This window comes from Nuphar pumila, chromosome 6 (genome assembly GCF_984573655.1).
Source record: "Nuphar pumila chromosome 6, dmNupPumi1.hap1.1, whole genome shotgun sequence".
Taxonomy (NCBI): domain Eukaryota; kingdom Viridiplantae; phylum Streptophyta; class Magnoliopsida; order Nymphaeales; family Nymphaeaceae; genus Nuphar; species Nuphar pumila.
In genome coordinates, this window is record NC_143254.1 from 98,649,707 (window position 1) to 98,677,459 (window position 27,753).

Here is a 27,753-nt window from a genome sequence, read left to right on the forward strand (position 1 = left end):
CCACAGCTTTGGTCAAGTATTCATTCTTGATCGTAAACGCAGCTCTAAAGTTGCAGTTAGTCTGCCAGAAGAAAAGACCAGATCTGGACCAGAAATGAAAGAGACGTGGGTAAGGCCTAAATATATCAGAACGAACCTAGACTCATTCGGGAGGTACAAGGATTACAAATGTGCTAACAGAAAGTCGCACTATCCAAGCATGGGGATCTTGTTTTAGACTACTAATCACAGTTCTAAGATAGACTGAACCAGACTCAGAGAGAGAGAGAGAGAGAGAGAGAGAGATGAAATAAAACCTTTTTAATGATTACGCTGAACGTTTTACACACGCCATCAAACCCAAGTAATAAAGAACGGAACCCAGCAACATCAGCACTCACCTCTTTAACAATAAGTGTTTTAAGCCAATGACCAGGAGAAAGGGGGGGGGGGGGGGGGGGGGTGGAAGACAGTAAGATAAAAGAGGAGGAAAAAAAATACAAAAGAACTTGCCTAACCCATATCCTAATTTTCCCCAATAATATCTCTATAACAAAGGTTGTAGAAAAAGATCGAGCTATATTGCCAACAAACACTATTTGAACTTATATTAAGGGCAAAGAAGAAACACCCCACAACTCGCCACAGTTTTGGTCACCTCTGAGGCTGATCTGAAGTCCCAGTTGCCGCTGAAGATGGAGCAGTAGGCAGGTTGCTTGCAGAACCATTTTCAGCTGGTGGCGGGCTGCCCCACTTTGCTTCTGATTCGAGGGGCTCCAAGACATGAACCCCTCCGTCTGTTAGGCCCACAGCAAACTGGTTCGGTTCAGATGGATGTGCTGCAATCACGAGTGGGTACACAGTGGAGCTGCAGATAGACGTTTTTCAGAGATTTAGACAATGGCAAGGAAAAAAATCATAAAACCAAAGACATAATGCACCACCTGGTCGGCTTGGTGCAGCAGCCGATATTTTTCCCTTGTCAATTTTAATGCAATAAGTACCTTACCTCCTCAATATCTTTCATCATGAACCAAGAATGAGGAAGAACATTGATTCCACCAATCAAACCAATAGAATATAATAACATTGTCCAGATAAATTTTGTTCTCCTTATTTACAAAACTGAATTTTATGCAACAGCCAAAACCTTATTCCCAAAAGTGGAAGAAAGACGCGGCAATGGGTATGAATATGATTACTAAAAGCTTCTTATATCACCAAAACATTGACTTCCAGAAGCCACTTCAGAAGCTGAAAGCTAGGCATTCTGAACCTCACCATTCATGTTATGGGAAGCATTGCTTAGATATGGGATTTTGGACCAAGATGATTGCACTCATTTAAAAGAAACACATTTACAAAATAATCTAAAATTTGATATGTATATAGAAAGATAATTTTATGTATCCTATTTAATTTAATTGAGGGATAAAGAAACGAACCATAAAACATGCATCCACTTTTAATAGAACTCAAAGGTCTATGAGGTAACTCATCTAAGGCAAAAGTGTGCAAAATTTACTCGTTGTAGAAACATATACACAATTTATGTACAATTTTACATAAAATTCATGGAATTTTCAGGCTGAAGTTTATATACTATTAGCCTACTACTACTTGCCCTTAAGATGGCATTGATGTCATAGTTTTTTCATGAATTGATGTTTATACCAATTTTCATCTTTAATCTAATACAGATATAATAGTATTATTTAAAACAATTTGTGAAACACATATACTTCCTAATCATATGAACAAAAATAAGAATTTGATCTTGAAGCACTTCTATAAATTTGAAATTTTTAGTTAGTTGATAGTACTATTATATGTACAAAAAGTCTTTTTAAATTATAAATTCAGTAAAACTCATCATTCTCACATCACTTTCTGATGCCACTTCCCTCATTGACATAAACAACCAAATTACCAATCCAAAAGGCAGGCCTAAGGCATTGTAGTAACTGAGAACTTGGTAAACATTCAGAGAAAATAGATAAGTTGGTAGGCAATTGTAGGAGACCAGGCAGAAAAAGAAAATCCAAGAATGGTGTGGCTGAGAGAAGTGCAAGAGAAGACGGGAAAGAAGGTACAAGTTGCAAGAAAGCTATCTGAAACTCTAGAAAAAGAGCTGCCACCAGCAATAAAGATAAGTGTGCACCAATAAATAGAGGGAAGAATCAGAAAAAGGAGAATGAGAACTGCACCAAACCCAGAACCAACAAAGCGGAAGGCAATAAATCACGGACTCCCACAGTGACAGAGACAAGAACGTCATCCATGCAATCATCATAGACAATCCACTAGATTCCTAGTTATGCAAAATGCTACAGATGGGAAGCGGCATTCAAAATTCTGACAAGGCACTGGATTGAAAATGAATTGGTGGGCTAAACAAAAAAACATGAATATCATTAACAATATTAATCATCAACACTTGAGTGATAAAAACATAAGCAGATCTAATTTATCAAAGCATTCAATATGCAAGTGTACCATCTCATTCACTTTCCATTATTGTTGTGGTGGTTGATTTTTTGGGAGATTTTAACCATCAGAAATCATGCACTAGGTGGCAAATAAGTCATTCCTGGATAATGTAACAATTAACAACCTTCCTTTCCAAGGCCATTTGGAGGAATGGGTCTCTCCTAGGACAATTGTCTGTATGTGGCTCCTATCCTCCCAAGAGGGAGGGAGCATGCTGGAATGTGAGCTTTGCAGTGAAAATAGCAGCATGCGGTCATGCGCAGAGGGTGGCAAGTAGAGATTCTGTGCCATCAGTGAATCGGCGGAAGGAGCTGGGGACAGCCAGGGGTCTCTCTCTCTCTCTCTCTCTCTCTCTCTCTCTCTCTCTCTCTCTCTCTCTCTCTCTCTCTCTCTCTCTCTCTCTCTCTCTCTCTCTCGTACAGTACTTGATGCTATGAATGATTTCAGCCACTCATGCTTGAACGTATCCTACTGTGGCCAAATGTACCAAACATAATACCAGACATCAAAAGTTGTAGGGAACTTCTTCTTGGAAGATGAATTCATGGCCATAGAGATGATGATATTGCATTTGGAGATGGTGGCCTCCAACATGGAGGATGGTCTAATAGGAAAGAAATAGTCAGGCTTTCAAAAAATAGCTGGCTCTGTTCTATGACAAACATACAGTAGCCATGATACACCTTTTGTAGGTTGGATCTTGACATGGAAAAATGGGTTTCTCTCCCAACATTATATTCTCTCGTGCTTGTTTGTTGTAACTTCTCACGACTGCTCACAAGGGATCCACATTCCTAGCTTGGGGTTGGGGTGATCATGGTTTGTCACCCTGACATGGGATGTCCATGGTTCGAAAACCTATGGGGCATTCCTTGCCGCAAGGGCAAAGCTGGGTGTACTCTCCCGCAGGCTGGGGGACCTCAAGGGTTTTTACCAACCAGGGGCCTGCCAATGTTCAGTCCACGATGGGGGTTTCTTCCCTTGCTTAACTAAAAGGGGTAAAAAAACTCATGACCTGATGTATTACTAGGAGTAACTATGTGTGCCTCTATGTCACATTGATACAGATGGGGGAGCAGGACAAGATGCAGATACACTTGGTACAATATGATAATTTTCAAAAATTAGGACACGAGGACAGGGCTGTACACAAATATAGATGTATATGTGTGTGTATAAAACAACAATTCTAAATCGCTATAGTTAGGAACATGGAATAATGAAACTAAGATGAAAATGCAATGCAATGTAATTGATGACAATTTTTTTAAAAAAAAGAAATCAAGTAAATACTATAAAGTAAATAAGATCGTAAAAGAAAATAGATAAAGTTAATGACACAATGTTGACTGTGTCTGAAACCGGTTTGACTGTGTTCAAAAAGTGTCTTGTTGTGTCCATGAAGAGACCGAGTGTTGTGTCATGTCTACATGGGATACACATGCTATGTGAAGTGTCAGTGTGACATAGGTGTGCCTTAAACTTCTCTTTACTAATAAAGCCTGCCTCTTTTATTTCCAAAAATAAATTAAGAAAAAGAGAGAGAAGACCCAACTGATTGAATTATGCAACATTGAAACTTTCATATAGTAACTTCATGGAATAAAAAGTACCTTGCATTCACTGCAAGATAGGCTGCTGGATTGATTCGACATCTTAACCTCAGATTTGCAGCATTGAATACACATAACACTGAATCTAGAAAGGAAACATACACTAACTGGCTGTCACAAGAGAATGTAGCATGGGAAATTGGGGCAGATGATTCTCGTGGAACCCACTGCAAACCACATTCAAGTGAAATGATTAACAGGGCTGACTAGTTGGTAAATTGAGTAAGTTGTGCAAGACTAGAATACCTGCTTTACACATTCTAGCTTAGTTGTTTCATAAATAGCAATCTGTGTCTCGTGAACAGCTAAGAAGTGTGTCTGATCCTGGTGAAATTGGACACGTGTCTCTGCTAATGCAGTTGGTGTGCGACCAGCAGGGACTTGCAAAAATCTGCTCCTCTGCTTCTCCCACCCATCTGTTCCCCACACACATAACTGCAGATGCCAGCAGAAGAATAACTACCAGATGTTCTCAATGCAACATCTTTATCAATACGCAAAAGACAGGAAACAGAGATTGCAGGAAGAGTGAATAAGTGCAGAACATATTGCATTGGTGAAATCCCGAATATATTTCTAGATAGCATATTTGCCCATTGGCCAGGGGAGCTAACTTCTAAAAAAGTTATTCAATTCATGAAAGAGCTCATACATATCCCCAGGAAAAGACCCACTCACCTGAGCATCAGCTCCTGATGATACCAAGACATTCAATGAATTTGAGAAAGCAAGGCCAGTGATTCTTTTAGAATGTCCTTTAAGCTTGCTTTTTACCTGCATGAAGACAATGCCTTCAGAACATTGCATTGGTAAAACAAAAAAAGGGACATCTATTTCCATAACAAGAACATTACCTCATCAACTCGAACATTGTAAATTTGGATTGTGGAGTCATCCATACCAATAGCAATTATGTTGTTGTCCTGTGGGTGGAATGCCAGAAATGTTGCTGCTGGCGGCGGAGGCATGAATGTTGTCATTGTCTGCATATGGCAATTGGAAACAATAATCAGTATATCTTCAACTGAAAATAAAAAACTTAGCACATACTATCTCTATCTAATTCACCTTGAATGTCATCATATTGAACAGAGAAATTTTGCCACCTGATGCTGACATAACATATGAATCATTTTTGGATAATGCAAAGCAAGGAACAACTTCTTCAGGATTTGTATCTGTTACATCATTAGTCATCAATATGCCACTTGGTGGTTGCCATAGTTGAGGTGCGATACTTGCCGTTGCCTACACAAGGTAAAGGATCTAAGCAAATACACCAAAAATATGAAACTGTTTCAGGAACCAACTAGACCCTAGGGCTTCTATAAGATCTTTACCTTGCCACTTATGTTTCGGTCATTTCGCTGCCATTTCCAAAGCAGATGAATGGCATTGGATGCTAATGCCAAAAGGGCGATGCCTGAGTTAGTATATATCAGTCTTGAAATCTGCAGTGATTGCATGAATCATTAGAAGCAGCAGAGGTTCACAGACAATAACTTTTAACAGTGTAACACACGTAAATACTGTGATAATGTCCAAAATTCTATAAGGCTGACTCCATTCAATTTACTCCATACGTAACTTAATACAAATTATTTCAGTGAGAACAGAATAAGGAAAGTATTTTTTATGTTTCACAATGAAAATGGTGCCCAAGTAGGTGGCCACTGCACTAAGCTGACTGACAGGTTCCCATGCTCCCTGACATATTTTTGCCTCAATGGCATTATTAGAACGCAACCACCCACAGGATGCCTTTTAAGAATGCAAATCAAATCCATTCCATATGCTATTTTGCAGTTGCTAAAGTTTCTAAGTGTTTCTCTAGTTCTTTTGCATAATAAATTTTGATCTGTTGCAGCTTAAGAAATTTCTCCAATCTTCCAGGTTAATGATCAGACTCAGGCAATTCCTTGTAACAAAATATAGTTGCCCTCAATTAAATACTACCTGTTGAGGCTTATGTGGACTCTATCTGAACTTCAGATCTGGTTTTTATTTGACTTGAAATGCAAACCTAGCTTTGAAGATTTTATCAAAGACAATACGACAGTTACAAATTGTTTCAACTTTATTGAAACATGTAAGAATTGAAATGAAATGGGGATCTTCGAAACACGTGCTTTGATTAACAAGAGCAAGTGTCAAGAATGACACTAAAGCACAACCCTTAAAAAGGGTATAACTGGAAACAAAATAAAAATAAAAATGTATTCTTTATTGATATGAAAAACCAATTGCTTAAGAAGCATTGGGGTAAAATACAAGAGGGGCTGCACCCCTTTATATACACAGCTGAAAGAGGACTCAATAGAGCTGTTGGGCACAATCCAACAGCTCTATTGCTAGTCAAGTCTGGACAGGACTTGACTAGCAACAGTCATTCTAGTTCAAACTGAACTAGATGACATAAAGACAAAAAAATAAAAATAAAGGAAAAAAAATACAGAAAAGAAAGAAATTAAAAATGTATTTATATATATATATAATAATATAATATTATTATATATACATATATGTACAGTTTTACATTTTAACACTCCCCCTCAAACTTACGGTACAATGAGCGAAAGTTTGTCTAAGAGAAAGTGAAATCGGGGAGCAGCGAGAGGCTTTGTAAAGAAGTCTGCTAACTGATATTCTGAAGTGACATATGGCAGATCAATTATCCCGTGTAGATATTCCTCTCTGACGTAGTGACAATCCATTTCGATGTGTTTGGTGCGTTCGTGGAATGTTCTGTTACTGACAATGTAGATCGCACTTTTGTTGTCACAACACATTTGTGAAGCCTTTGTTGCTTCAACTCCCATGTCAGCAAGCAGTCGTCGGAGCCAAACTACTTCCATGGTCGTGGTTGCCATGGCTCTGTATTCAGCTTCGGTGGATGAGAGAGATACCTTCTGCTGCTTTTTACACCTCCACGAGATTAATGATTCCCCTAAAAAGACACAAAAGCCAGTGGTTGAGTGTCTGTTATTGGGATCACCTCCCCAATCAGCATCAGTATATGCAATTAAATCAAGAGAAGAGGAGGAAGATAAGAAAAGTCCTCGTGAAAGAGAGGACTTGATGTATCTGATAATACGCATGACTGCTCCCATATGAACAGAAGTAGGAGCATGTTGAAATTGACTTGCTGTATGAACAGCATGTGCTATATCTGGTCTGGTAATGGATAGATAGGAAAGTGCCCCGACAAGCTGTCTATAAGGAGTAGGGTCTGCAAGAAGTTCTCCATCATCAATCTTCATTTTAACATTAACAACTTCTGGAGTGTCAACTTTCTTATCATCAGTAATACCAGACCTGAAAACAATATCAAAAGCAAATTTAGTCTGAGATAATAAATATCCTCTAGGAGAATAAGCAACTTCAATGCCTAAAAAATATCTCAACAAGCCCAAATCAGTCATTTCAAAATGAGATTTAAGAAGTGTTTTGATTGTTTTAACTCCCTGTTTATCGCTTCCGGTGATGATCATATCATCCACATAGAGAAGAAGCACAATGATCCCTGAATCAGAATTTTTAATAAACAAAGCAGTGTCAGTTAAACAGAATTGAAAACCAATATCAATCATAACACGACTAAACCTATCATACCAAGCTTTTGGTGCTTGTTTAAGTCCATAAAGAGCTTTTTCTAAGCGAAGAACTTTACCCTTAGGAATACTTAGACCAGGAGGGGGTTCCATATATACTTCTTCAACTAGCTTTCCATTTAAAAAAACATTTTTGACATCCATTTGAAAAATAGACCATTTTTGATAGAAGCTAAGGCAATTAAGGTTCGGACAGTAGTCATACGAGCCACCGGAGCAAAGGTTTCTTCATAATCAATCCCATATTCTTGGGCATAACCTTTGGCTACTAAACGGGCTTTATATCTTTCAAGAGTACCATCACTCTTGGTTTTAATTTTATAAACCCATCGACATCCTATAGTTTTCTTCCCTGGAGGAAGATCTTGAATATTCCATGTAGAAGCCTTTTCAAGTGCATCTAATTCAGCTTTCATGGCTTCTATCCATTTGATATCATTTTTTGCTTGAAAATATGTGGATGGTTCTTCATATGAGTGAATTAATGCAATAACTGCCCTATATGTGGGTGAGAAAGACTCGTATGATACAAACTTTTCTGGAGGCCTCGAGATTCGGGATGATTGTCTAGTTGGAATGTTAGAATATTTCTCAAGTGCACATGGAGTATTAGACTCTTGTCGCCTGGAATATTGAATACTAGTATCTCTATGAACTTCTTCATTTTCAACATTAAGATCAATAATTCTTTGATCATCATCAAAGTTACAATCAAGGTCATATTCATCAGATGTTGATGTTAGATCTAGCAAAAAGGAGTACTCAGTGACGTCTTTTAATTTTCTAAAATCAAAGAAGCTCTCCTTTTCAAGAAAGGAAACATTTCTAGACACATAGTTTATTATTTTTAAAGTCAAAACATCTATAACCTTTCTGGTTTTCAGCATATCCTAAAAAGGCACAGGGAATCGCACGAGGGAAAAGTTTATCATTTTTGTCAGTAAATATGAAACATTTGCACCCAAATATTCTTAATCTAGAGTAGTCTGGAGAAATGTTCATTAGTTTTTCAATGAGAGTGATATTTTGTAACGAAGAAGATGGCATCCTATTAATGAGATAGGTGGCAGTTAAGGCAGCTTCTGCCCAAAAGTCTTTAGGGACTTGATTTGCTATTAATAAAGTTCTAGTGGTTTCTATAATATGGCGATGTTTTCGTTCTGCCAGTCCATTTTGTTGAGGTGTATAAGGACAAGATCTTTGATGTGTGATGCCATGCAATTTAAGATAATTTTGAAAATCTGTGGATAAAAACTCTCCCCCTGAATCTGTGCGAAAAATAGTAATATCATTTTGAAATTTGTTTTTAACCATATTATGAAAAGTTTGAAAGTATGAAAATACTTCAGACTTATGTTTGAGAAAGTACATCCACGTATGTCGGGAGAAATCATCGACAAAAATAACATAGTAAACAAATCCTCCTTTAGAAATTACTGGTGCAGGACCCCAAACATCCGAGTGTATTAATTCAAGTGGTCTTGAAGAGAAAAAGGTTCTGTTCTGAAATGGTAATCTTTTCATTTTGCCGAGAATACAATCTTTACAATCAAATGATTCAGAGTTACAAAATTTTCCTAGATTTGGAAAATGTTGGATTTTGGCTATATGTGGGTGACCAAGTCTCTTATGCCACAGTTCCAACTCTATTTTTTGAATATTATAACAAAAAGCTTTCTTCGGCATTTCCAAAAAATCCATGTAATAGAGTCCTCCTTCTCTATGGCCTTCCCCAATCAGCTTGCCTGACTGGCGATCCTGTACCCAACAACCATGAGAAGAAAAAAAAATATTACACCCATAATCAGAAATTTGAGATACAGATAAAAGATTTAAATTTAATTTGGGAACATGTCTAATTTCTGGAATAAAAAAATTTTTTGTTTTATAAATTTTTTCAAAATTTCCTATTCCTTCTATTTCAAGAGAAGTCCCATCAGCAGTAAAGACCTTTGACACACTTGTTTTATTTTTAACACATTTGGATAGACTTTGATTATTTGGGGTCATATGAAAAGATGCACCAGAGTCAAGAAGCCAAGAAATTTTACCTAAATCAGAAAAAGATGAGGCTGCTGCGCCGGTTGAAGCTTCAGATGAGGAAGAGGCACCTTTGATGAGAGACTGAAGAATCTCCATTAGTTGGGCCAGGGAAACTGGTGCATCCTGATCTTTAGGCTCCGATCCAGCAATTGCAGCTCTTTTTTCTATCAGCTCCTTAAGTTTGGGACATTGTGGCCTGTAGTGTCCCGGTTCATGACAGTGATGACAAATAACTTTTTTCTTATCATAGTCACCATTTTGTCGGTTAAAGTGAGGAGGCCTATATGATCGAACATGATTCCCTGGTCTAGACACGGCTAAAACGGAATCATCTTCCATTTTTAAAGAACCTTTCCGGAGACGATTTTCTTCCATTGTTAACTCTTCAATAGTTTCAACAATAGAAGGAATTTTTCCCCGGTGAAGTAGGGCCGATTTAGTGGTTTCAAATTCCGGCCTTAATCCAGTGATAAACTGGTAAAAATGTTCAGCATCGAGTTGTTTCTGACGAAGCTCGATGTCTTCGGCACAATGCCACTTTGGTTCTAAAAGGGAAAGTTCTTCCCAAAGTTCGGACAACCCATTGTAATATTCACGAATAGTTTTGTCTCCTTGTGTCATCATTCGAACTTTTTCTTGGAGGTTGCACACGTGTGCAATATCTTTAAGGGAATACATATTCTTAAGGTATTCCCATGCCTTATCGGCATGATCAAATTTGGCAAGACTTGAGCATTTTTTAATGTCAACGCTATTGATAAGCCATGACATTATCTTCGCATGAGATATTCTCCATTCTTTCCATTTCTTCTCGTATGAGGCAATAGCCTTGATTTTCTCTTCTTCCGATAGAGGGACCTCTTTATCTCCCTCCTTTTTAGTAAGAGATAACTTAGGTTCCGAATCGGAACCATCCACAATCCCCCATAAGCCTTTTCCCCATATATGGTGCTTCATGATTGAAGCCCATGTTACATAGTTCGTATCGCTTAGTTTCATAGGCATGATGGTGACTTTATCATTGTCATCCATCGATTACAAGGAGAGAAAGAATAGGGATAGAAGAGAAACAAGAAGGAAAATGAGAAAGAAAGAAAAAAAAACAATACAACAAGATGTGAAATCTTCTCCAATGAAGTGATAAAACACTTCTCTTCAAGTGGCGAACACTTTTGCAAACGGGCACGGAAACCGAGGCAGCTTTTCCTCAAGATTTAGTACTTCCGCGGCTCTGATACCATGAAATGAAATGGGGATCTTCGAAACACGTGCTTTGATTAACAAGAGCAAGTGTCAAGAATGACACTAAAGCACAACCCTTAAAAAGGGTATAACTGGAAACAAAATAAAAATAAAAATGTATTCTTTATTGATATGAAAAACCAATTGCTTAAGAAGCATTGGGGTAAAATACAAGAGGGGCTGCACCCCTTTATATACACAGCTGAAAGAGGACTCAATAGAGCTGTTGGGCACAGTCCAACAGCTCTATTTAGAGCTGTTGGAATGTGTCAGTCCAACAGCTCTATTAAGAGCTGTTGGACTGTGTCAGTCCAACAGCTCTATTGCTAGTCAAGTCTGGACAGGACTTGACTAGCAACAGTCATTCTAGTTCAAACTGAACTAGATGACATAAAGACAAAAAAATAAAAATAAAGGAAAAAAAATACAGAAAAGAAAGAAATTAAAAATGTATTTATATATATATATATAATAATATAATATTATTATATATACATATATGTACAGTTTTACATTTTAACAAGAATCACATCTTACATTCCCAGCAATATCTAATGTTAGCGTACAAGAGACTATCAAGATAAATTCTTTTCAAGAGGAAACGTGAATTCATTATCAAATGATTAGCTGTCCTAACTCCTAACAATCATAAAAAGAATAAAGAATTACCTAATTATGCCTATGATCAGCGCACAAATAGGTACATATATATATATATATATATATATACACACGGACACACACATTGCAACATGCACCCAATGTATCAGGTACTGCAACAAATAGAACCAAATTAAAAAATCTCACTCACACTCACGTAGTTGAATAAATGTGTAAATGAACTGGGACAGTCATGAACCAAAGCTAAAATCCTACAAAAATTTTCCAATAAAAGAAACTCAACCAAACATCAGTGAGTATAGGTCATTAATTGTTGTCAGTATCGTTGCAAATCGCCCGATTCATATCATATTGGCCCAAAATAGATATGAAACCAGCTGTTTCGGCTTATTTTTTAAAAAAGAGCTTAAAATAATTTTTAATAATTTTAATATTTTACTGACATGTGTCATCTGCTGGTTAAAAATTCGCCAATTCATCTTAATTCAGTTCAAACTTCAGAATCTGAATTGGCCGATTCCCTGAATCGTTTGAAAATCAATTCAGGGTCTGATACGATTCTGACATTGGTCTAACAATCAGTGCTCATTGGCCCAAAGCGTATTTGATTATGTCACCTGTGTATGGGTATGGAGGGTAGGACACGGCAATTCCAAAAAATGTGGGTATGGAGGGTAGGACACGGCAATTCCAAAAAATGTGGGTATGGGGACACGGTTAAATATATATTAAAAACTATATATTATATATCTAATCTAAAATATATACTGAAAATATATATTATATATCTAAAATATATATTATATATTGAAAATATATAATATAATATAATATAGGACACAGCAAATGCCGTGTCCAGGTACCAGTGCCCCGTGTCGACACTAGCTGACACGGGTATGGCACCCTAAGTGCCATGTCCCGGTTACATAGGTATTTGATAACAGTAGGGAGAAAAATCAACCTGTAGAACCTCTAGCAGTTGAGACAAGATCCTATCATTCTAGGAAATGAACAATTAGCTTTGAGTGAGAAAAGTGTAAAGACCCAGATGAATCAAATAGGGGACCAATTACATCTTTGTCCTTAACCCAAGGATGGACACTTTTAGATAGGAGAATTCAAGAATTAAAGACATCCCACCATGTCTCCATGGACTGCATACAAAGTCTATGTTGAAGAAACTCAAGTTCTATCTTCAGCCACAATCTTTTACTTTCAGATTTACAAGTAAAACTTAAGTCAGAAAATTAGCCATGTTAACCAATCTAGCAACAAAGCAAAGAACAAGAGCTTTTTTTCAAGATCCTGCTGCCAATCCTGCAGGCTTGCAGGAAAGGCTTCATAGTAGGTAATTCCCACCTTGCTAGTCCTTAGGCTATCAGGAAGCCTGAGTGAGCGACACTGTGTTGGTTCATTTATTTCAGTCAGCTTCCAAATCTTTGACTTATCCATTGATTCATCAACAACTCTGGTTTTAACATCCACCAAGCTTCGAGCATCACCATTCTGTAGAAGTAAACAAGACAATGAGTTGAAGTACAGAAAATATAAAGATCAAAATAATCTTTTCAACATAAAGCAACACCTTCTAACAATTGAAGAAGTAGAAAGTTGGCTGATCAAATCATTAATGACTGTTTGTCATCAACAGCATAAAATATACTGAAGCAATTTAAACAGAAAGCTTGCACGACAAAACACTACCATAGCCACCACAGTGGCACTCCTATCTGCAGCTGTACTCGTCCCCCCAGCAGAAGAAGCAACAATCATTGCATTTATTCCTGGTGACTGCAAGACAGCACTTTGTTGAGCCAAAAAATCTTATTTACCCAAATACCCTCACATTGGAAAAACAACCAGTTTACACACCTTAACTACAGCCTCAGATGCAATTCTAGAGGCATCAAAAGAACGATTCTCAAATGTACGCAACAAGCGCAGCCCATCAGCATTTGCTAAGATTTTGAACCCATTATCGCTGGTTGAAACAGCCAATAGTGTCCCCTCCTTGTTGAAACGGATGCGCGGGCTCGCCTGACAAGAGGAATGTTTAGGAAGCATCATTGCAATATTAAATCATCACAGAATACATAAGCAGATTAGTATTTTACATCAAGGACATACCGGCAGTCCACCTTCAGAATCAGTAGTTGTTAGAAGGTTAACATTGTCCATGTCCCAGAATTTGATCAAATATTCATCACCAACAGCCAAAAACCTGTTTCTTGTTGTATCAAATTGGACAACACCCAAAGAACGTTTTCTGAACCCTTGATATGTCCTTTTAACAGCACCTTCACTTTCGTTCCACTCTACAATGTATGACTCTCCTTCCTTACTAGTACCGCATGAAAATAGCCTGCAAAAGATCCAGATGACATTTGTTTCAGTATATTAACTTTAGGATTCAGTATTTAACCTTATCTAGTAGTAAAATCAAACCTTGAGCCATCAGCGCTATAGGCCATTGTGGTGCACCAATGACCTGGAGCATCATAATCAACTCTAGAACCCATATTATCATACAACCATGCCTTAATTTTTCCATCCATAGCTGTGGAAAAGATGAACTGGAAACCAGAAAGGATCAAGAACATTATTAACTCCTATAGTGAATAATAGAAAATATGCAGTGAACTGAATGCAAAACCAACACATATCTAAAATGGGTGATTACCTGAATATTTTCTTTATAATGAGGACAAACAGAGTAAACAGGTGCTTCATGTCCTTCAAAGCAGTACTGTTTGGAACCAGTGGCAGCATCCCACACCTACAGAGCTAGAATTTAATAACAGTAATCTAAACTATCAAACCAGAATAAGCACAACTCCAAAGAAGCCAACCTTTATGGTCTTGTCATCACCACAAGTTACAACACACAGTTGCTTGTTGGGGTGGCAGAACGCAAGGTCATTGACACTGCTGGCATGAGCATCAATCTAGAACATACAAGAACAACTTATACCATTAACTCTAGACAAGCACAAAAGGAATGACAGAACCAAAGCACAACATGCACCATTGTCTCAATAGTCAATAATGTATCCCAGATAATAAGCAAGATATACCTCCAAGTGTTGTCGTATGTCATCAGCACCATGATAGGAGTATATGTGCACAATAAGCCTAGAATATGCAACCCCTGAAGAAAAGAAAAAAAAAGGGTATAAATGGTTTAAAGAATATAACTCTGTTTAAATGCAACAGCTATAAAAATCCAGATGGTTAAATTCCATGATTCTATTGTTCTCACCAAACAGTGAACCATCAGGACTCCATATGACACGATTAACAGATACTGCAGGTTCCTTACTAAGAGCAGCCTGACCATTAGGAAAATCAAATGCAGTTATTAATGAAGAACTTTAGAAGACATGCCAGAACACAGTCAAGCAGGTTTTCTATGCTATGAAGTATAACATACCTGTAATGGCATAGAGACAGACCCATGGTCCCAAACCTTGAAATTTTTCACAACCAGTCTTTCTCTGGAGCCAACTTCCCATAATGCTACATCGCCCACATTTGTACCAACTAAAAAATAGTAACAATAATAAGAAATCTATCAGTTCAAGTGATACATTAATGGGAACAAATCAGAAACGTGGTAAGTTTTTGTTAAAATGTACACACATTTATACTTATATATATGGTAGTATATATACCTACATGTACATGTACTAGTATATATATATATATATATATAGGGAGAAGTCAAACTAAGTTTGACTGCTCCCTCTCTGCTCTCTCTCTCTCTTTTTATCTCTCACCTCTCTCCCTTGTATATATAGAGGGGTGTTCTCCCCTTTGTTTCGTATGCCTTTTGCCACACTCACTTTATTGAATAAATTATATTTTTTATCCTCTTTGTGGAGTATGCAAGAGTGATTCTTTGGAACTCTTTGTGGTTATCCTTGTGGATGTTGTAAGTGCGTTCTTTAAAAGAATACTTTCGTTGAAGATTGGAGAACCTTTCGTTCGTGATTAAAGTCTTCTTGTTTTCTTACATGGTATCAGAGCCGGAAGTATTGAAGCTCATTTGAAGTATCCTCCTCAAAAGTATTGGTGATCTTGCAAGCATTCAAGTGATCGTAAAATTCTTTGGTGAAGGTGTACTCGTGCTTATTATCTCTCCTCTCTTCTTTCTTCTCTCTATATCTTTCTCTTTTCCTCTCATTAGCCCTTGTAAAAATGAACGACAATGATAATGTCACCATTAAACCCATAAAATTCAATGATTTCAAGCTTCTATCACGAAGCACCTTATTTGGGGAACGAGATTGTGGAGACTAGTAGATGGATCTGATCTGAAACTCAAGCTAGTTCTCACTACGATAGAGGGTGAGAAGAAGGTTCCTGTAAGCGAAAATGAGAAATCTAAGGCTATAACCTCTTATGAGAAGTGAAAGGAGTGGAGGATGGAATATGCCAAGATCACGTCTTGGCTTATTAGTAGTGTGGACGTAAAAAAAATTTTAAGTCTAGCTAAATTTGAAAATGTCAACAAGGCTTGGGATTATCTTAAGAGAATATATTCTGATATTGCACATATATGCAATGTACAAGAAAGAGTTCGAACTATGATTCAAGGGGATACAACTATTAGAGAATAGTAATAATGACCTATCCGAACTTTGAGAAGAATTGACTCTTCACGAGCCAAAGTGGCATCGTCCTGAAGACATAGAACTCCGCCAAAGGCAAATAGATGTGGAGCACTTTTATCAATTCATTAACGGTCTAAGGTCGGAATTTGAATCTACAAACTCTATTATTCTCCATAGAGGAAAATTACCCTCTATTGAAGACACTAGAAGAATTGAGTATGAAAAAAAATAGATTGAAAAAGCATGTAAGCAAAAGTGAAGATGACTCGGTCTTAGCCGTTTCTCGACCAAAAAACTACGTTTGTGCATATAAGCCACCTCACTATAGAAGACAAGAAAATGACTATGAAAGAAAGAAAATCATTTGTTATTTTTGTCATAAGCCGAGACAAACTAAGCTTCAATATCCTAAACTAAAAAGGACATTTGAAAAAAAGATTGCTTTGGTTGGCTCTTCTCAAGAATCAAAGGACAAGGACATTCTCACACCTTAAGAATCATCTATTGGAAGCATGTCTCTGGCTCAATTAGTTAAAGCCCTTCAACCTTTTCTTAAAGGGTCATCCTCCTCAGCTGGGGCTGCAATATCATCTTATTCAGACCCAGGTAAGATTATTTGGTTTCTTGATTCTGGTGCATCTTTTCACATGACCCCAAACAATGATATTTTATATGAATGCTATAGCAACTCAAATGTGTCAAAAGTATTTACGATCGATGAAACACCTCTTGAAAACAAATGAATAAGAAGTTTTGAAAAGGATATTTCAAACTCAAAAAAAGATTTTCATTCCAAAAATTAGATATATATTCCTAAATTAAACTTAATCTCCTATCTGTATCTCAAATATTTGATTATGGTTGTAATATCTCCTTCTGTTCAAATGAATGTTTGGTGCAGGATCGCCAGTCAAGAAAGCTGATTGAGCAAGGCCATAGAGAGGGAGGTCTCTACTATATGAATTTTTTGGAGATATCAAAATATGCTTTTATTGTAATGTTCAAAAAATGGATTTAAAATTATGGCATACAAGACTAGGACATCCCACTGTATCTAAAATTCAATTTTTTTCAAGTTTGAATTTTTTTTGTAATATTAATGATTTCACTTGTAAAGACTGTGTTATTGGGAAAATGAAAAGATTATCTTTCAAAGATAGAACTTTTGTTTCATCTTAGACCATTTGAGTTGGTTCATTTGGATGTTTGGGGTCCAACACCAGTTGTGTCTAAAGAGTGTTTAAAGGTCGATATGCATATTATGTTATTTTTGTGGATGACTTTACTAGATATACTTGGATTTACTTCCTTAAATATAAATCTGAAGTATTTTCTCAATTTTAAAATTTTCATAAGATGGTTAAAAATAGATTTAACTCCGCCTGTGTAGTTATACACTGCCGGTCCCAAGCCCGGATAAAGGAGGAGGGTTGCGGTAGGCCTGTGACAGCCAGCATAAAAACTTTGTCATATCCTATGAAAATGAACCAATATGAGAATTTCGTTGGGGCGTTCCCTACTGAGCGACGCGCTGTACTCTCTAGGCCCGGAGGCAGTGATAAATGTGCAAGGGTTGCTAGGTCGTCGCCCAGAAGCGACGCGTCACACCGGCGCCCGGGTGTGGTGTCAAATAGGCAAGGGTTCCCTCACTTTGTTGGACGGGTGGGGGTAAAGAAGTTAGTCCAAGACCATAAAATTAGGTTAGCCACTTGGAACATAGGGTCTTTAACTGGTAAGTTGGTAGAGTTAGTAGATGTTATGTGTAGGAGAAAGATTGATATTTTATGTCTTCAAGAGACCAAATGGGTAGGTGAGAAAGCTAAAGTGATAGAACCTTGGGGATATAAGATTTGGTATACAGGAATAAATAAGAATAGGAATGGAGTAGGGATTGTTATGAGTCGTCAGTTTATAGATAATGTAGTTGAGGTCCGTAGGAAGGGTGATAGAATTTTACTTATTAAATTAGTATTAGGTACGGATATTATTAATATTATTAGTGTTTATGCACCTCAAGTAGGTTTAGATGATTCCATTAAGCATCAATTTTGGGAAGATTTAGATGGAGTAGTACAAGAGACATCTTATGGAGAAAAGCTTTTCATCGGCGGTGACCTTAATGGACATGTAGGCATTAGTAGGGATGGATTTGAGAATATCCATGGAGGCTATGGTATAGGAGAAAGAAATGAAAGTGGAGAAAGGATTTTAGATTTTTGTTTGTCCTATGATATGATCTTAGCAAACACTTGGTTTAGGAAGAGGGAGTCTCACCTAGTAACATTTAAAAGTGGGGTTAATACGAGTCAGATAGATTTTTTCCTACTTAGAAAGAGAGATAGGGGTTGTTGCATCGATTGTAAGGTTATACCAGGAGAAAGTGTAGCTACACAACATAGAGTCTTAATTTTAGATCTTAGAATTAGACAATGCCGCAAAAGGGATAGACATAAGATAGATCCTAGAATTAAGTGGTGGGCACTGAAAGGAGCTAAACAAGGAATGTTTGTAGAGCAGGTAGTTAAGGAAGTTGATTGGTGTCTCGAGGAGGATTCAGAATCAATGTGGAATAAGATAGCGGGTGGTATGAGAAAAGTAGCTAAGGAGGTATTAGGTGAGTCTAAAGGCGGTGCACCACTAGGTAAGGATACATCATGGTGGAACGAGGATGTCAAATTAGCTATTAAGGTTAAAAGAGAGTGTTATAGAAATCTAAGTAAGAGTCGTGATAATGAGAATTTGGAGAAGTATATGATAGCAAAGAAGGAAGCTAAAAAAGTTGTTCGAAACGCGAGGGCTAAGGTATATAAGGAGGTTTATGACAAGTTGGATACCAAAGAAGGCGAGAAGGATATTTATAGGCTTGCAAAGATGAGAGATAGGAAATCGAAGGATTTGGGTATGGTTAGATGTATCAAAGATGAAACGCAAAGGGTTTTAGTCAAAGATGAGGAGATTAAGGAGAGATGGAAAGATTATTTTGATAAGCTATTTAATGATAGTCATGCTCAAGATCTTGGAGACTTCTCCATTCCTTTTCATGAGATAAATCGTGACTTCATGCGCAAGATTCAAAAGAAAGAAATTGCAGAGGCTTTGAAGAAAATGAAATCAAGAAGGGCAGTTGGCCCAGATGGTATACCTATCGAGGCTTGGAAATGCTTGGGAGAGAAAGGTTTAGAATGGTTGACAAATCTTTTTAACTTGATTTGGCGAACAAATAAGATGCCTAATGAGTGGAGGAAGAGTACTTTGGTGCCTTTATATAAGAATAAGGGTGATATACAAGATTGCACAAACTATCATGGTATAAAACTCATGAGTCATACTATGAAACTTTGGGAGAGGGTGATTGAGTCTAGGTTGAGGAAGGTTGTCATGATATCGGAGAATCAATTTGGTTTTATGCCTGGAAGATCAACTATGGAAGCTATACATCTTCTTAGACAACTTATTGAAAGATATAGAGAGAGGAACAAAGATTTGCATATGGTTTTTATTGATTTAGAGAAGGCATACGATAGAGTACCTAGGGACGTTCTCTGGTGGACAATGATGAAGAAAGGTGTTTCTCTCAAGTACATTAGTATAATTAAAGATATGTATGAAGGAGTAGTAACCAATGTCCGCACTTGTGGAGGGGTGACAACCAATTTCCCGATAACGGTTGGGTTACATCAAGGATCTGCTTTAAGCCCTTTCCTATTTGCGATAGTGATGGATGAGCTTACGAGATCAATTCAAGAAAATGTACCGTGGTGTATGTTGTTTGCTGATGATATTGTTTTGATTAATGAGTCTAGAGCTGGGGTTAATGCTAAGTTAGAATTATGGAGACAGACATTGGAAGCTAGAGGTTTTAAGTTGAGTAAGAGTAAGACTGAATATATGGAATGTCGGTTTAGTAAGCAACGAAGTAGTGATGGGAGTGTAGTGAAGCTTGGTGAGCAAGATATACCGGTGAATGATTATTTCAAATATTTGGGATCCATCATTCAAAAGTATGGAGAAATTGATGGAGATGTAAATCATAGGATAAAGGTTGGGTGGATGAAATGGAAAAGTGCTACTGGAGTGCTGTGCGATCGTAGAATGCCATTGCGGTTGAAGGGAAAGTTTTATAGGACGACTATTAGACCCGCTTTACTATATGGTACGGAATGTTGGGCTGCCAAGAGACATCATATTCAAAAAATGAGTGTAGCTGAGATGCGGATGCTTAGATGGATGTGTGGAAATACAATAAAAGATAAGATTCGGAACGAAGAGATACGTAAGAAGGTAGGTGTTGCACCCATTGAAAATAAGATGCGAGAGAATCGTTTACGGTGGTTTGGACATATTCGGCGAAGGCCTAATGATGCTCCAGTTAGAAGGTTGGAGAAATGGGAAAATATATTAGTTAAAAGAGGTCGGGGTAGGCCTAGGAAGACTTGGATGGAGATGATAGGAAAGGATATGAATGCTTTGAACCTCACCGAGGACATGGCGTTGGATAGAAATGATTGGAGGAAAAGGATTCATGTGGAAGACCCAAAATGAATTTCTTTTTTGGTTCATATCGCTGACCCCAATTGTTTTGGGATGAAGGCGTAGTTGTTGTTGTTGTTGTTGTTGTTGTTGTTGGTTAAAAATAGATTTGAAAACAATATTTGTATATTTCGTACTGATTCAGGGGGAGAATTTGTATCAAAAGAATTTAAAAATTATCTCTACTCATGGCATCATGCATTAATGATCATGTCCACACACACCACAACAAAATGGCCTAATTGGGAGAAAACATCGACACATTATTGAAACTTCAAGGACTTTACTTATTGGTAGTTACGTGCCTAAGGTTTTTTGGGCAGAGGTTGTCCTGAGCATTGTTTATCTTATAAACAAGAATGGCATCCTCTTCTTTACACAATATCTCACTGACTGAAAAACTCTTTAAAGTCTCCCCTGATTATTCAAGATAAGAAAAACTCTTTAAACTTAGTTTGACTTCTCCCTATATATATATATATATTATGTTTAATAAATATATACGTAATACTCTCTCTCTCTCTTTTTATCTCTCACACCTCTCCCTTGTGTATATATAAGGGTGTTCTTCCCTTTGTTTTGTATGCCTTTTGGCACACTCTCTGTATTAAATAAATTATATTTTTTATCCTCTTTTTATAGTTTGTGAGAGTCATTCTTTGGAACTCTCTGTGGTTATCTGTGCGGATGTTGGAAGTGTGTTCCTTGAGAGAACACTTTCGTTGAAGATTGGAGAACCTTTGGTTCATGATTGGAGTTTTCTTGTTTTATTACAGTTTTAACCTTATGGATAAAAAAGAAAAAGGAAAGAAAAGGTGAAATCAAGAAAGCTAACCAAGAAGTATAGTCTGCTGAGTAGGATGGAAATCCATGCTCATGACACCAGATCCCTGATTCAGTGTTCTAGCAACATTCTTCGGCAAATCATCTAGCGTATACAAGCTCTGACCATGGATCTGCCCAGGGTAGGTGACTGGCAATATATTCACAGGAAGGCTAACCTGCACCAAGGGAACATAGATAAAATATCATATATTTGTTGTGGTTAGTTTTCTCACGAATATCATAAACCAGAAAGGAAAAAGCCAAGAAATTCAAGATGAGCTCTTCAAAAGTACCATGAAGAATCATCTCAGTGAAAAATTTTCAGTTTACCTCATCAGATATTCCAATGGGCCTTGTTCTTTTGGAGACATGATCAGAGTCTGCTGAGTGGTAATCAACAGCAGGATTATTGGTTGGAGGAGTCCTTGGATGCTTCAGCAGTGCAGCTACCACAATGCCCAACACAGAATGTAAGTTTATGAAAATAGAAACAGCAGAGTTTGATGGCATGACCTTCATCCCAAAATCAGAAACTGTTACTACCTGGATTTGTAGGAGCACCGAGACCAATGGCTGCACCAGAAACTGCAGCATGGGTTACAGTAGGTGGATTAGACATCCAGCTTGCAAGTGGAGCTGGGACAGGTGCCGATGCTGGTTGAAATGGCTAATATCACAAACAACATTAATCAGTTATAGTAGTGATCAGCTCAAAGGGAATTTATGCATAACGACTCTTACTGCATGTGCTGTCAATGGGGGGAAACCTCCAGCTTTGGGCATGGATCCTAAGAGCGGATTGTTTGCAGGTGATGGGGCTCGTGCACCATTTGGTTGCCCACAAGAATGATCCACGAAAAGGGTCTTTATATCAGGATTAGGCCTAGGATTCTTGCATAGCTGATGCTGCCAATTCAAGCTGCCAGAGTTCAAACACAAAATGATAGGTTCTCAATGTATTCCTTGGAACTAAGTTAAAGCACAAAGCATGCATGACACTAACAGAGGTTTTCATCTTGTGGATTTCACACTTTTCTTCCCTCGAAATATACCTCCGAAAAAAATGAACATAAGTAATTCAGAATATGAACTCTAGAAGAAAGGAAAACATATCAACGAAGAAAAGAATAGGAAAAAGATGGAACCCAGACATGATACAGAAAGAAACGTTTGGAGGAAACCTACTGGCATAAAATCCAGGTATCATCACATTTTTGTGGAAATCACAAAAATAGATATTGCACTATATTTTTGAGTTTTGTAGTTCATTCAAAAGAATGCAACCTTCAACTTTTCAGCAATTCAAGGAGTCCCCATGAAATAAGATGAGACAACGTCATCCACTACAAGTTTTGTGCAAAACCAACTTTTAAGTTTTAAGTCATCAAGTAAGTCCAACTGTAGTCATCAAATTGATGCTCGCCCCTGGGCCAAACCAGGTAGGTCATTGGCTCAAGTATTGAGCGACCACCAAATCAGTCTAGTAAATCTCTTGAAAAGTAGCCAAATACTTGCATAACCTTTTCCAATTATCACATCTGGGGGCAGAAAAAGGAAAACAAAAATTCTATTTCTGAAGTCGCAAAGACAGATGTCGGCATGTTACTTTGTTTGCAGAATCAGCCAAGCCACCATTTATAAACTTAACAGAAATTACCTCTGATTAATGAGGGTCCTCAATCGTGAAGTCTTAAGGTTCGGGAACTGAAGTTTATCACGAAAAAGAGGATTTGCTTCGATCAACTTTTTCAACTCAACCAGCATGATGGTTCTAGCAGATTTTGTGTCCCCATACTTGGAAAGCTGCTCGTTTTCCCTTACATTGACAAAGCAAAAGGTAAGTGAAAAGTTAAATCGCTTGCTGGAGGAAAAGTTGCAGATGATTTAGCAACCATGAAGGGCATAATGTTAATGATTTCAATGCCACGAGTATGAATTAAAAAGAGCAATCATAATAAAAAGCAGGTAACCAAATGATACCTGAAATTTTCTAGGGTTAAAAGTTGGGTTATTTCCTTGAATAATTCTTCATTAAACGAGGAGAATACTTTCAGATCCTTCACAAGGATCTCAACCGCCTTTGAACGGTCATGCCTGCAGGAAGCCAAACGCAGTGCACCATTAACATTGATACAGCGAATTGCCGACATAATTGGAAGGAAAGCGGTCAAACGTGCATAAAATGGACAGAACATACTAACTCAATGGGAAACCACTACCCAACCCGCACCCCCCTTCCCACCCCAAAAGGAAAGGTGAAGAGAGAACAGAAATAATAAGCTCTTAATCTTACTTATCCAATGCCTCAAGGTATTTCTGCTTCCGAATCTCGAAGAAAATCTTCATGGAATACCGATTGTCATCCACTTTCGTGAACCCAGAAAGGTATTTTTCCACTTCGTCCCACTCCCCATTGTGCACGGCATCCTCGAAATACTTCATGTTAAAGAAAAACCCAGACTCCTGCTCCAGCCTACACAAACGAACACCATGTCAAACGAATCAAACAACCCCCTGCCCGATAACTCAAACACCCTGAAAAAATACACATAGTAGCAATCGCATACTTGTGAACGGTCTCTTTGAACTTCTCTTCATCGAGAAACTGCAGTATGAGGAACACGAGCTCTCTACTAAGCGACGACATGGCTAAAACCCTTGTCTTGATGGGAAAATCCGAACTCCAAACACTGGCCGCCTTTGTGAAACACGAAAAGAAAGAAAAAACCAAAATATGAAACCCTTCTTCCCTGAGATAAAGACAGATCCTCTCACGCTTCAGGCCACAAATCAACGCAGTAAAACAAAAAAAAAACCTATACATAGAAACCAAAAAACTAATAAGGGCATGAAAAGGGGAAAATCGACATCAGAAAATCAGATAAACGAAAAAAAAGCACGGAAATCAGTTCAAAAACCTAGGTTTTGAGAAGGTAACAAAGAGAAGGACAGGAAAAAAGGGAAAGAAGAGAATTTGGAACGCCTTTAAGCAGGAGGAATCAAAATGCTGCAAAAGGGAAAAATAACCTAAAAGATGAGAACAACAAAGAGATTCTTCGAGAACTCACCTCTCCCTCTCTCTCTCTCACAGAGAGGGAAGCGACTAGCAGGGGGGAGGACGAAGAGACGGATCGGAAAAAACTTCACGTAGAGATCCCATCGGACGGCTCACTCGCTCGCAGAAAGAAACGGCCTAGATTTCCTTCTCTCTTCTTCCTCTTCCTTTCTCTCTCTCTCTCTCTCACACAAAGAAGGAAATGAAAAACTTCTCAGATGCAGAAGGAAAGGGGTATTTATATGGAGACGATAACACCTCGAAATATACGTGACAACGCTAATCAAAGCCGTGATAAGCAATGGTGCTTATTTTGGAGGGGGGTGAGGTTATATAAGCCGTTCTGCTTATCTACGTTACTCGAAGTGGTCCTGCTTCTGTCTCCAGTGGCTTCGTTGTGCACGACCGACAGTTGCCGGTTGGAGATGAGGGTGATCTCGGACTTAAAATTCGGGAACAAAATCGAATTTAACGTCTAGTTTGAGATCCGTGCAATGATGTTGGGGGGTAAGGATGTCTGTTGACCTGGAGTAAACGAAGCTCCGCCCCGTCTCTCCTCGTTCGGACCGGAGATAGAGGATATAAAATGAGAATTAAGGTTAAAATCAAAACCCGCGTAGTGATGGACTTATACTTTCTTTCGCTCCACATTGACCCGCCCCATCTCTGATCCCAAAATAACTAAAATACCATGACAGTGAACCCAAACAAATTAGGGTCTCACCCTGCCTTGCCCCGTTTGAACCGGGAATGAAGGACGTGAGATGGAGGTTAAAATTAAAATCCATGCAAGGATGATGGGCAGAATTTTGAGATGGGGGTTAAAGGGAATGGAGAAGGAGAGACCTATCTTGGGAATCTAAAACTGAGAGCCTACCATCCAGAGGCGGAGCGGGGGGGGGGGGTAAAGCCCAGTCCTAGCCCACACCTGATTCCATATCCATTTTTTTAGCCCAATCCAGTCCTAGCCCAGCCCTGACCGCAGCAAATAGTTTGATTTGTCCGTATGAATTAGATTTTTATTAATAATTTTAGCCATTTTTTATTTTATCTCAAAAAAAATTTTGTCGGGGGCGCTGCCCCCAAACCCTTGACTATCACACCAAATATTTTTTTTTTGGCTACACCCCTGTTTGCCTCCCCCCCCCCCCTCACATGAATCCTAGCTACGCCACTGCTACCATCTGTATTCTTATACAATTTTCACCTTATACTTGGGATGTAAATCATATGTTTTTTTTTTATCGTTTGTAACTTTTGGGGGTGTTTGATCATGCATTTATTAGCACATCGCCCATGCATGAAACTTGTTACGCTACGCAACTTAAAAACCACAAACTCTCTCTCTTTCATGTGTAGTGGTCAGGCAGTGAGAAGCTGGCGGCGAAAAGCCTCTTTTCTTCTTTCTTATTCATCATCTTGGTTCATTTCTCTTTCTCTCTTTTTCTTTTTCTTTTTTTTCTTCTTCTTGTTATCCTCTTAGGGTTCTGAATAAAAAATATTTTAAAATAAGGCATTGAATCATTTTTTTTTTGTTAATTAAAATTTTTTATATTTAGTTTGATTGAGTTTTTCTTTGATTTGATTAGGGTTTTTTTTATTAAGGCTTTGAATCAAATATTTTTAATTAAGGCTTTTGATATTTAATTTGATTAAGAATTTTTTTTGTTAGGGTTTTGAATAAATTTTTTTAATTGGGGTTTATTATAGTTAAATTGATTAGGGCTGTTTTTCTTTTATTTTCTTTGATTAAGGTTTGAACTGGATTTTTTTATATTTAATTTTACAGTTTAATTATATTTTTTATTTTATAATTTATTTTCTTATAGTTTATAGTTCTTTTGTTTATTTATGATTTATTTTCTTGTATTTTAGGGTTTTATGATTTATTTATGTTTTTTTATATTTGTATATATATAATATGAATTCTTATTTTTTTTAAAATTACCCAAAATTTACATTTTTTGGTACTTAGATCCAGTTTGAGATTCATATTCGAAGCTAAAACCATAATTTTTTTATATTTTCATAATTAAATCCAATATGATATGATTAAAGCATATATATATATAAAGTATTAATTCTTGCTTTTTATCAAATTATTTAAATTTTAAATATTTTTTGATATTTAGATTCAATATGAGATCCATATACAGGGTTAAAATCTATAATAAACATGTTAAAACACTCAAATGAAGGAAATAATCGATATGTATGATCTAAAATAAAGTTATCCGACCCATTGTCCATATTGCTTTCAATCAAACGCTTGATAGAAGGAACACAGATTTTTGTCCAGTTGAAACAAACGCTGGACATGGTATATTATGTAATCAGTTCAATCTTAACAAGAAATGAAGTACAATGATTGGAAACGATGGAAATATCCTTCGACGAGAGATTTATTTACGGGTGAGGACTGCTTTTTTATCCATTTTGGAAAGTGAGGTTGTTAAATTTTCATGCCGAAAAGAAAGGAGGTTGTTTCGGTGAAGTTCGTACGACTCTGGAATCTTATGACGAATTTACTAAAATGCTCCTGTATTTATGGGTATGTTTCCTTAAATACCCTTACAGGAGCATCAAAAGACTTCGAAGACACTGTGGGCCCCGCTTGACTTGGTCGAAGCACGACCCAGATTTTTCTTTTGGCAAATGACCGGTGGGCGAGAACGAGAGAAGTGATCGAGTGAGTGCGTCACTCACGTAACTTGGATGAGCTCGGATCGACTTGCGCGCAACGACGAAATAAGATGAATGGAGGCCGTCGATTTCTCAAAGTAGGCCGACGGATCAGAAACTGCATGCAGTACGGCGTACCCGGCCACCGCTTACGTGCGATCTGCTTTTCCAATGACACGCACGACAGATTCCTGCATGGTTGCCGTCGATAAAATGACTAAAATACCCTTGAGCCTCGTGATTGAGAAACCTTTTATGTGCATTAAATATAAATAAAGAAAAGGTCAAATGTTTGTGGCAAATTAATCCTGGTTTTTTGTTTTTCCGAAAATCTATCTAAATAAATTCAAAACGGGGCAAGATAGGATAAGCCACGTGGCAGAAATTGTGAAGGAGCAAAGGCTCGTGTCCTTGCTCACATGCCATCGTCTCTACTCTCCGGTTGATGC

The 27,753-nt window shown here is 37.6% G+C and overlaps 1 protein-coding gene across 1 annotated transcript; it reads right to left on the reverse strand.

Moving 5' to 3' along the window:
* Positions 1–286: 286 nt before the first annotated feature.
* LOC149835361 (protein TPR3-like) lies at positions 287–24,775 on the reverse strand. The gene is made up of 26 exons (XM_090008428.1): positions 24,636–24,775; positions 24,135–24,317; positions 23,861–24,040; positions 23,548–23,661; positions 23,225–23,383; positions 22,309–22,486; positions 22,111–22,234; positions 21,898–22,013; positions 21,578–21,743; positions 15,030–15,139; positions 14,859–14,928; positions 14,674–14,747; positions 14,449–14,544; positions 14,280–14,375; positions 14,045–14,172; positions 13,727–13,961; positions 13,472–13,636; positions 13,304–13,390; positions 12,959–13,105; positions 5,423–5,533; positions 5,151–5,330; positions 4,937–5,065; positions 4,761–4,856; positions 4,329–4,517; positions 4,083–4,249; positions 287–847 (listed from the first exon to the last, which is right to left on the reverse strand). The coding sequence occupies exons 2-26, from the start codon at positions 24,212–24,214 to the stop codon at positions 634–636; spliced, it is 3,411 nt and encodes a 1,136-aa protein (XP_089864554.1). The 5' UTR covers positions 24,215–24,317; positions 24,636–24,775; the 3' UTR covers positions 287–633.
* Positions 24,776–27,753: the final 2,978 nt, after the last annotated feature.